Source organism: Scatophagus argus, chromosome 6, assembly GCF_020382885.2.
Source record: "Scatophagus argus isolate fScaArg1 chromosome 6, fScaArg1.pri, whole genome shotgun sequence".
In the NCBI taxonomy this organism is placed as follows: domain Eukaryota; kingdom Metazoa; phylum Chordata; class Actinopteri; family Scatophagidae; genus Scatophagus; species Scatophagus argus.
In genome coordinates, this window is record NC_058498.1 from 14293750 (window position 1) to 14305529 (window position 11780).

The 11780-nt window shown below is 38.2% G+C and overlaps 2 protein-coding genes across 2 annotated transcripts; both read left to right on the top strand.

Moving 5' to 3' along the window:
- Positions 1 to 53: 53 nt before the first annotated feature.
- On the top strand, positions 54 to 2580 carry pole4 (polymerase (DNA-directed), epsilon 4, accessory subunit). Its single transcript, XM_046392205.1, has 4 exons — positions 54 to 455; positions 914 to 998; positions 1332 to 1373; positions 1621 to 2580. Exons 1-4 carry the CDS (start codon positions 207 to 209, stop codon positions 1632 to 1634), a joined length of 390 nt encoding a protein of 129 aa, XP_046248161.1. The 5' UTR covers positions 54 to 206; the 3' UTR covers positions 1635 to 2580.
- Positions 2581 to 7903: 5323 nt separating this feature from the next.
- ccl44 (chemokine (C-C motif) ligand 44) lies at positions 7904 to 11422 on the top strand. Its single transcript, XM_046392846.1, has 5 exons — positions 7904 to 8052; positions 9068 to 9197; positions 9999 to 10146; positions 10342 to 10420; positions 10549 to 11422. Exons 1-4 carry the CDS (start codon positions 7989 to 7991, stop codon positions 10378 to 10380), a joined length of 381 nt encoding a protein of 126 aa, XP_046248802.1. The 5' UTR covers positions 7904 to 7988; the 3' UTR covers positions 10381 to 10420; positions 10549 to 11422.
- Positions 11423 to 11780: the final 358 nt, after the last annotated feature.

Here is an 11780-nt window from a genome sequence, read left to right on the forward strand (position 1 = left end):
TGGCGGGAGAGGAAAAGGCGGGACCTCGGGTGTGCCTTGCTGGCGAATCAGAGCATGCCTTTCACTGAAAGACCGGAAGCACATGCTGGCGAGCTGCTGCTGATGTTGTTGTTATCTGTGAAATGTAGCTAGAAAACTGTAGCGATTTGTGTGTATTTTTTTTTAGATTAAATATATTTTACGTTTGCGTAAAAAGAACACGGAGAATGGCAGCCACGGTGGCTACACCAGTAAACCCCACGGAACACGACCCCGACCGGTGTGGGAGCGAGGAGGAAAACCGCGGGGCCGAGGCGGAGGAGGAGAGCAGCCCGCAGCAGACAGGCCCCGCTGCTACCGTGACCCACAGCCGGCTGTCCAAACTCCCGCTGGCCCGCATCAAGGCGCTCATGAAGACCGACCCGGACGTGTCATTAGCCAGCCAGGAGTCTGTGTTCATCATCGCTAAGGCCACGGTAAAGAAAAAAGCATGAAATAGTTTTGCTCGCTCCATCCACTTCTACAATGCGATACTTTGCTATTGAAAGCAGTTAATATGATGTGTATCTGATTCTTCTCAGTAGTATGTCATCAATGTTTTGTTTAGTAAAGCTTCCTCAAGACTCCAGCGAGGGATCAAACCCACTTTGTCCACGTTGTCCTTCAAATACATAATGCCACGTGGTTTGTGTACAATAATTAATAATATAATCGATTTTACTATCAGATATAGGATCAGTTTATCTTATACAGTGGTCATTAAATGGACCACACAGTATATGAGCTTAATCAAAACTTTAAAATTAAAATTGAAAGGCCCAATTTCTTTCAGGTCCATATTAATGTAGATGGGGAAATAGTTTTAATAGGCTTGTTTGTGAATTTGTATTAGTTTTAAATGACAGAATATTAATACATTTTTTTTTTATTGCAGGAGTTGTTTGTTGAGATGATTGCCAAAGATGCCCTGGTGTATGCTCAGCAAGGGAAGAGGAAAACTTTGCAAAGAAAAGACTTGGGTAAGTGCTATTAAGCAATGCTGAATGCAGTTTGCGGTTACATACAGAGTCAGCGGGATTTGAAATGGGTTTACAGAGTTATTGTTGTTCAGCTGATGGACTCAGGTCAGGTGCGACAACTTGGACTGTATGAAAATATAAATTGTTTCTCCATAAAGTGGATATGCTGCTGATTTTTGTAGAACTGATCAAATTGGTTTTGGCTCACATGTTCACTTGGGTGTTGATACAGGTGAACATGTGTGCTGTGCTTAATAACACAACTGTATAGAAACCTAAAAGGTCAGTTTTGACTGTTCTTTCACTCATCTTTTTTTTTTATTGCTTCTACAGATAACGCAATAGAGGCCATAGATGAATTTGCATTTCTTGAAGGTAAGTCATGCTGGGACGTTAAAAGTCTTAAGCTCTTTTTATGCCTGTTTATGTGAATATAGTTATATTATAGTTATTCAGTACATGATTGAATAAATCTCGCCAATGTATAACAGAAGAATACTAAAGGTGTACACTGCAACTGCACATGCAGATGTATGTGCATGTATTTTATGCCTTATTGAACACATTTTTTTATGCACAGCTTGTACGAATTTCTATTTCTTTACTTTTATTTTTTCTGTAGGCACACTGGATTAAACACTGCCTCTGAAGACGAATATCTGCACCATCCAAAAACATTATGTTACATGGACATGATTTGTTGTGGAGAGCTTTGTGGTACTTTTTTAAGTCAAACTCTTAAATTGGACATTTATAAATGCTTTTCTACAGTGTGCCATTAAGATTTTTCATGCTTAACTTTGAAGACATCAGTTGTAATGTGTAAATGTTTTGTAAATATTTGTGAAATTCTACTGTACAATTAAATAAATTTAAGTTTTAAACAGCCAGTTTGCTGTCAGAATCAAACAGTTGATCTCCATCATTATCTTCATTTATTACCCTGAATTATTTTTAAATTTGCAATTTGCAGGACAAATATTGTCCTTCTGTCTGGTCAGTATCATAATACAAGTTTAGCAATGCTTGAGACTTTCCACAATCAATGTGCTGTACAAGTGTTCATATACATGTATATCTTCTGTGCACCCATTTCCTCAGCTTGTGTTGAACTTGTGTTGCTGAAAGGAAAAAAGTATGCAGGTTTTTAGTCTCAGTATTATTTCTGTGCTTTCCTGTATGGCACAATAAAGTGTTTTAACCATTTAAAAACAACAAACCTTTAAAACATAATTTATTATGGCGTGCTGAGGGTGACACTCCAAGGTGCTGATCCTTGGACCTCCAGGGATGCAGAAGTTGTCCAGGGAACTGCTCTTAAGGGACTCATTAAGATGACTTTATTTTTGGAAACTTGACAGTAAATTCTTCCTTTTTTAAAAAAAAAAATAAAAATATTTCATCACATCAGGGCACCACTGTGGTTTTTTCTTTGTCTTAGTCATCTCGATCCGGCTAAGTAACTGTTATCTGCTAATAGTAATTTTGATTTCCTACCTGGTAGGTCAGTTGTACCAAAAGATAGCGACACAAAGTATGTGTTAAAAAAATAACAATAAAAATGAAAAATCAGATGATGACACATTGGCTGATACTTGTTTTTTTAACACACAAACACTTAGTATCAAAGCATTTAATGAGAATCTTTTACATTTGGCGAGTTAAGATAATTGTGATAATTATACAGTATGTATTAAGTGGGACATTATACAGTTGGAGTATACTGTGAAGTGCGCACTGATGGAGAAAATGTTGCTACTACTTCTTGTTATCAGCTGACATATTTGCTGATACTGATACGTGTGTGATAAACAGATATCGGTCAGGCTATTTTCGAAACAGAAATCTATTGGTTACAGATAGATGAGGATCATATATTTGACATAAATTCTACCAACAGTAAAAAACAAAACAGCTTTGAAATATAATATCATTTAATACTCTGTTTTGCTGCCACAAACGTACATTTTGGACAAGTGCACAATACAATACAAGCCTTTAATGAAATGGTGAAGGTTAGATTTTCTTTGTTAACATCTTGACTGTTGTGTGACATTGTGAAGATCACATAGAGCTTTGAGTTTGCATTAGGAATGTATCTGAATCTCTCCAGACCTGAGATGTGTGTTGTTCTTCCTGGCAGCATTTGTTAAACACATCCAAAGTGTTCAGTTTCACACTCTAGGAACAGTCAAGACCTCTTGAGTTTTTGCAGTGGGGATTTTCAAAATAAATGCCTGAGTGTGTTTAAGCTGATTTTCTGGGTTTAGTGTTTCGTAGAGTAATGAAACAGAGCTGTGAGAAGCACAGATGTTTGGTTCCAGAAGAGCGCCAGTCAACTCCCTTCAGAGGAATGCCTGACTGGCACAGGGGAACACGGAGTACTCTTTTCTAATAAAATATAATCACATGTTAAAGGATTGGACATCATTTTATTTCCACAGTCAATAAAGACATTCCATTAAGGAAATCTCATGTGAAAAGAAAATGGAGAACCTCCCCCTGACCAGCGCAGTCCATGAACAGTGGATCTGGGACTGACTGATTCTCCTATATGTTGATGGAAGAATGGCATGCTGACAGAATTAACTTTGATCCTGTAGCTTTGTTTGTGAAAATTAGACTTAATCCTTGATTTTAATGTGTGGTTAGTTCAGATGAAATAGTGAAACATATTAGAATGACAACATTATGTATAATCAGACCACGGGTATATACAGGTATAAGACTAAGATTATTTTACATTTATCTGAAATACAACCTGATTTTTGTGAATCTGCATAGTTTAAGATCCTTGAACTTTAAGGAATAGGTTAACATTTTCAGAATGTTATTTGCTTTCTTGCTGTGAGTTAGATGAGAAGAAGAACACCTCTAAAGCCAAGGGGCGTTTAACTTAGCTTAGCATGAGAACTGGAAACAGGTCAGAACAGCTAGCATGTCTCTGTCCAGAGGTTCAACATGATTAAGAGTCTATGGCCGTGATAGCTCCTCTGTGAAGCTAATTGCTAAAGTGCTAACATGCTCACAAAGTAACGTAAACAGTAACGTATTTAGCAATGACGGTCTATATCCAATAGTTGTTCAGACATTTCATTTAGGACAACAAATGTGAACATCATGGTGGCGCTAGAGTAAAAGGCAGGGAAATGTCAAAGTCCTTAATACGCCGTGTATGTGTATAGATGGATATGGATATCTGTACCAGATTTCATGGCCTGTCCTCCAATAGTTCTTAAGATATTTTGCAAAACCCCAAACTATTAATAAACTTATAGACAGTCTGGATCAAAGTGGCAGAATATTACAGATCCTTCTTGTGCATAGATGAAAAATCATCTGTTTGTTTACACCTCTGAGTAATTAACATATGTTTAATTAGATTAGTCTTTGCAAAAACTAAGTGGGAGCACAAATTTGTATAGGAACAACGTATAAATGATTTCCAGATCATCTTTTCTTTTTCCTGTGCTGGAAAAAAATGTTCTGCTTTCAGAAGTTCATTCTGTGCATCTTGTCTGTTTCATATGCTTCCCCATTTGCCTCGTTTTAAAAATTAGTTGAGGTATTGCCCCCTGTATTTTATCCCTTGGAAATCCCTTTCTGTTACAGTAAGATCTCTTAGGCTGCATGTTCAGGTCACTGAACCAAGCCCTCCAACATCTCCAGGAGGCCATACTTTCCCTCTATACATCTCAGACTCTCCACCCCTGCAAAGAAAAATACATTACCCCATCAGTCCCACTATTCACTGTTATTGCTTTTATTTTTGAATGCCAACATGTTTGTGAGTTCATACACCTTGAAACGATATTTTAATCTTTGCAAAGATATGCAGAAAATGTATCTAGCTCACATGCCGACTTGTAGTAATGTGAAAGGTATGTTTTTGCAGCTGACATTCCAACCTGACTTCTTGGGTCAATTTCTTGAACAGTTAACCCAATCCTCAACACACACACACACACACGTATATATTTACTCTAACCTCACCCCTCAGTACACAGGCTGCGTATTTCAGGGTTAGGAATTACATGCCCATAAAAGACATTTTGTTGACTTATTTTCTGAACATTTCTTAGTTTTTCCACAAGCTTTTTAGGAGCCAAAGCATAATTTGTTCAATAATAGGATCTGTGTAACCAAAGAAACTTAGGCAGGGCCATATTAATCTACCCTTACAAAATGTGTCCGTTACATGTCCCACATTAGTGTCTAAAGCAATATTTCTTTGCATGAGTGGTGACTCATGGTTCCAGTACCACCCTGCCAATGTACCTAACATTTGTCTACTTTTGTTTTTGTTCCATAGTACAGTATGTCCAAAACATTTAGGCTGATGAATTGCGATGTATTGTTTTAATTTGTAAGCTTAAATTTATGCATATTTAACCTTTGGAACACTTTTCTCCTCATAGGTTCTGCAGAATTACTTAATGGAGCCACCCCAGTCATGTAAAAAAAAAAAAACTATTAATGATGCATGTTGCATTCCTGTGTAATTTTTGTTTGGTCATGTATCTTGGCTCTCCTTGCTGATAACTGGCCAACATAAATAATATGGCTCCATGTCAAATGTTTTCTGCATATCCTCAATGGGAAATGATGACGGAAGAAGCCTTTACAGCTATCTAAATCATCAGCTATAAATGTCAGACTTCGGTGTTAATCCAACAGGAATAACTTCAGGGAGGATACCAGTTTCTCCACTAACCATCATCAGCCCCAGTAGATCAGAACTAAATGCGTCTTTAAAATGCATTTTTTCATTGACATTCAAGAATGGAATCTTACACAGTCGCAATGAGTCTCTAATACAACAAGAGAAATGATTATATGATTCATGACGTCATACAGTGGCCTGTTGGCCTATGTGTTAAAGTGCCAACATGCGACTCAAACAGACTAAGAGTTGAAAAGGGACATGAACCCAAGTGTTCTTGTTTCATACATGTTGAGCTCCATGTCTCTGTCTTCCATCATTATCTGTCATCTCTCTACTGCGTTCCCCCAATAAAAGCATAAAAAGCAAAGAATAAAGTAATACCAGGATGAAGACTAAGTTGACACAAACTACAAATGACATTTTGTTGCTTCCATTGTATTTTGGTGGTATTGTGGTTTCAGTGTCATTGTCTAAATGTTTAGTTTGTACTGTTTGCCAGTTTGGGGGATATGGAGAAGAAGGACATGGGAATAAGCACCACTACTGTCATTATTCCCTGGGTGGTGTTTCGGACCTTCTCAGAGAAGACAGCTACACAATCATGTAGTTTCTCATTAATAATTAAAAAGATGGCTCTAATTTAGTTACTAATTAACAAGGCACATTAAACACTACGTCAATTTAATGTGTCAGCAATGCCATGTGGCAACATCAGTGTATCTGTCATACCTGATCAGGCTTGTGATTGATCATTCAATAAACCGTTGGCAGGATTGTATGACTTTTGGCATCTTTGTCATTTTACTCCACCACAAAGTTGGTTCAAAGGAATATCTTTCTGAAACAGATGCAGGCCCTCATCAATTTCTCTGGTTTCTTTTCGTATAATCAGGTCCTGATGCTGCTTTCTGTTGAAGCCTCTCTATAATGGATGTGGATGCTTGACTCTCAGACACAGCCTCCAGCTTATTCTTGTGGTGTTCGGTTATGGAAATTAAGTAACAATTTTATTATGATTTATGGGCAGACAGGGAGAGGCTGCAAAAATATTTTTTTCAAACATCTGAACCACTTTATTGGCCAAATATATTGCATTCAGGCTACTTGGTGACACTGATGCATTCTCATAAGAAAGTTGTGAGTAAGAAATAAAAGCAAGATCATTGTGGCTGCCACACTTCCAAGTATGTTATGTGAATTAGATATATGATCAGAAGGCCCAACACAAAAAAGCATGGTTAGTCTTTATCTATTTTAAGAAAAAAATGTTGATACTTGTAACACATGTCTTTTAACAAGCTATACTGTAAGTTTAAAATCAAGAATAGGGTCGCATTTCATCAGTGTCTTTTTTTGACGATAATCTGAACTAGTGGAAACATAAAAACCGAAAACAGCTAGAGGCCAAGGATCAAACCTTGTGGAACACTACTTACAAATTTAACAAATAATAACAAGTAAGCAAACAAACATATAGCACTTCTTGTGAGATAAGAGAGACAGTGGTGAAAATATTTAACAGAAACAAGCTCATTTAAGTGTATAATCCACACATGTAAGATCTAAAATCAAGAAAAAAACAAAGAAAACATGGATGTTATGAAGTGTTTTAAAGATGTGCCCCGATTATAGGTGAAGTTCAGTCTTATGAGGTACAAAAATGATTAACATTTAATGTCACATTTTCAGCAGGCACTAAAATTGTGATTGTTTTCATTTATGATTAACAGTTTAACAGTTTCTAGGACTGTTTTTGGATTTTGTCTGAAATCTCACAGAGAACATAACTCAGATGCACAAGTCAGACATGTCTACTGTTTTGTCTGCAAACCAGGATTAATTGAATATCGCTTGAAAATTGATTATTTTGTACTTTACACACAAATTGGGACTTATCGTGTACAGGGTGATTCCTTGTTCATGTTACCCATTGTGTCTGTTTCAAATCTGAGAGCAGAAAATGCACTATGGGCATTGGAAGATGGAGAACGAAGAAGGAATTTAAAGCCTCAAATGAGACAAATGAGGCTTGGCATCCTGAGTGAAGGGGCAGAAAAGAAGAAATGAGTAAGAGCTGAGACTAGTGTGAAGGAAAAAAGAATGAGGGAGGGAGTTTAGCTGAGCGTGAGAATGACTGGAAATGGATAAACAGAGGGTGGGAGGGAAAGACGATAAGACAGAAAAAGAGAGGTGGTGGAAATGAGTGAGTGAGAGATGGGCAGGGAGGTATAAATAGAGGGAGGGAGTAATATAAGAGAGGCAGCCATAGAGGGAGAGGTGACAGAGTAGATTATCCTCCTCTCCTCCTCTCTGCCAGCCTCATCATGTTCATGCTGCAGATGTTGACTGTTATCTCTCTGACTGTTATCCTGCTGGCATCTGTGGAAGGTAGGACACAACCATACTTACTGTGTGTGTGTGTGCGTGTGTGTGTGTTGCATAGCTTGCATGCGCCCTGCAGGTGGACAGTGTAGCAAAGAGAGCGATGGCGAAGACAGAAAAGGAAAGAAGAGGGAAAGAGGGACAGCAGCAAGCAGCAGCAGGGAGGGAGGCATGGATGTAAACAGAGGGGCAGAACGTAGGAGTACGAGCATCTGAAATCACACAACACTCACACAGAAAAAAGCAACTGTGTCAGGGCTCAGTCTGTGTGATGGTGTCATCTCGTCTGTTTTTTTTTTAAATTTGTGGAAGCGCTGGAAGTGTGGTGATGTGCCTGAGGATGGATTCAAAGCAGCACTGTCCTATTTTACAGCTTTTATTGCCCCTGCTGCTTCCATCACACTTTAATTTGTTTACACATTTGCTTTTGGATTAAAAGGCATCATGGTACACCCTCCACACAAACACACACTCCTCCTCTCGTTCTCTCACTTTCCGTGTCTCTCATTTCACTGCCATGTTGTATGTTTTGCAGCACAAAGGGATGTCATTGTAATTCCCCTGACATTCTTGTGAGCCCATATGTGAGTGTGTGTGTATGTAACTAGAGGGCATGTGCACATTCTGCAGAACATTTTTTCTGTCTGCAAAAGCTAATAAAACACTCAGTTTCACTCTTTCACATCAGAAAATTCAGTGTTAAACTATCATGATTCTGTGCACTAAATATGAATGTAAAATATTTCTGTGTCTATTGTCAAAGCTATTTGTAATAATGTGCAATAAGTCACACCATTATAAACTTTTGTAGCTGTCAGTGTCCTGTTCTCACTGGCAGATTTTCACCCCGATACGCCCTGGTAGAGTAAAGCTAAAATAAAATCTGTTTGTGAAACAGAAGACAACAAACCAACATAATTAAATGAGCTTGGCAACACAGAACGTCAGTATAATGTGTCAGTTTGCTCCCCTAATGTTTTTTTGCTCTTTTTTTCTCTGTGTTTGTCTCTCTTCTTTGCAGGTAAAGGTGTGCAGATGCAAAGAGATGTTCAGTGCTGCATGTTGTACTCCCAGGGCAAGGTGCGTACCAAAGATGTGTTGCGCTTTGAGGTGCAGACAGAGGGGCCCGACTGCAGTATACAAGCCATCATGCAAGTATTTCAACTATCCACTCCTGGAGCTAAAGAGCGCACAGAAATCTGCAGGCATGGAAAATATGTCTCTTGTTAGAGCAGGGCAGAGCTGGGCTGAGAGGCATTGTCGTCTTTCCAGGTCATGTTGTTATGGCAGGACTCGGAGCTGTAATTGCCGGGGAAGTAAGAAAAGAAAAATGTGGGAATAACAAGCCATCTGAAAATACCTTCCAAGCTGGCTGGGCCCTGTTGCAGTCAGTCAGTCAACACAGCAAGGTTTAGTTAAGTAAACCAATCTGCATTGTGATATCTATTGTTTCCAGCAGGCCAGAGAAATCTGATGCAGCTGGGGAATGAGGAGCTTGTTTTTTCGTGCCGTCCACTTAAACAACAATACTGAGTTCTTACAGATACAGATAGATACAATAGTTTCTTTTGGTTTGCTCTCTATTTAAGTGGTTCCAAACCTCCTTTTTGTCAACTTTCTTCTATCTTGCTCATCGTTTGAGTTCTTTCTTCCCAAGAGATGAAAAAAAAAAACTTATTTAACTCTATTTCCAGCATCTTATATCATCTTCGTGATTCATTTGAGGTCAAATTCTCAGAGGCTTATCTTCACCTGACAGACATATTTGTAATTCTCCACATTATTGCTGAATCATTGCTTGTGCCAATCTTTTGGTTCCAGCAGATTTGGTGTTTTCCTAACTCTCTCTCTCTTTCTCTGTTTTTCCTTTGGTGTCCAGCAGCACCTTGTACCGCCATCCTGTGTTTGGTAATAAGTACTGTTTTTTTTTTATTTTTATTTTTTGTAAATAGACTTTATACAAAGAAGGCGGTGAAATGTGCAGACCCCAGAGACCGGAAGGTGAAGAGGTTGCTGAGAAAGCTCCTGCAGAGACAGAGAACCAAGCCCCGCCGAACCATGTGGCTTCTTCCTCATGACAACCTGCCTGTCATGTCTGAGGTCAGATACAAGTTACTGTATGGCTACATAGCTGATACAGCATAAAACAGTATGCTATATATCAAATGTAGTAAAATATAATTAAATCAAATGTAGACAGTTGTGAGATATGTGTGTTGATACCAAGGTTTTCATTTTATTTCCATGTTACCTGATATGTTTATAGTTTTCCTCCTCTTGTGATTCCTTTATCAGGACAAGAAAGATAACTGGGCGGTTCTCAATGTGCAGTGAGGGAGATCCATCAGATATGGAGGAATACTCATAGTCATAAGTAGGTTTTTTCTAACTGTTTCACTACATTTTTTCTCGTCCAAGTTCAGTGCACAGTATATGGTGTATGGAAACGCATCTCTTAAATGCCTCCCCTCATATTTTTGCTTTCTTCCCATTTTTCCACAGGCCAAGTAAACTTTCAGCAACTCGTTATTATATGGCGCAGCTTGCTGACTCTCCAGTCGTCTCGTGTCTCTCTCTATCTAAACTATCTGTCTCCCTGGGACCAGACCTGGGCAGCAATACATATTTAAATGGCTTTAGATATTTAAACAAACTGTGCTTGAAATATTCCCAAACAAGTTGCTGGAACAGCATCAACAGAGGAGTATTTAGTTGTAAGATAAGTTGAACTGTTTTTCCTTTTTTGTTTTTTAATGGCTCATACTGTTATTTGCCTGCAAGTGTCTCCGTCAACAATAACATTACTACTCGTGGCTGATGTGAAATCAGTGAAAAGGGTGTTATTAAACAAACTATAAACGAGCAGTGATTTTAATATTGTATATCAGCAGGATACTCTATGCTTTTTGTGACTTGTATACCTTCAGTGATGTGTAATGACAGTGCACACAGTGCAGGCATTGACCTAATATATTTGACTGTTAGGTGAAATCCAGGTGGGATCAACTAGCTCTTACCTGGATACGACTTCCTATGTCACATAAAGAGCAATTGTTCTTGGTATTTTGTCCGCTCTGTGAAATGACTGTTTGTAAACTCAGAACAAAACCAAGTCTGTCTTTTGAATTGAGGCCCTCAGGCACCTACCAGAGATTTGATTATCACGCATTTCCAGTTTACATTTGTCTTTTTCACCAATAGTCTGTTACTAAACTATGCCAAAGTATTCATGATTCAGTTCACCACATGGCAAGGCTGTTAAAACACAACTGTGTGTGAAACACACAAGTATTGTATTGTAGAATAATGCACTGTATGTTAAGACACAGTATCTTAAGTGAACTATTTTATAAATTAATCTGAAGTAATAACTGGAGCTGCCTCAGTATCTTTTTATTGGTGTTGTGTGTGTTTGAGTGTCTTATTTACTGCATAGCATTTAACCATAGAGGCTATAGAGATGGAAATGTTGATTGGTTCACCATTTTTGGTGGAGAAATATCTCATTAATTATTCCTGTTGCCCTTGGGATGAATTGCAATGATTCTGGTGATCCCTTAACTTTTTCATCAAAAAGGTGCAAAATCTGTTGAACTTCCCACCATTCTCAGCTGTACTTTGTGTTTAGTGTTAAGTAGCAAATATCGGCATACTAACATGCTAGACTAAAAAGATGAACATAGTACTGTAATTTTCTGTGTATGTGTGTATATATATATATATATATATACACA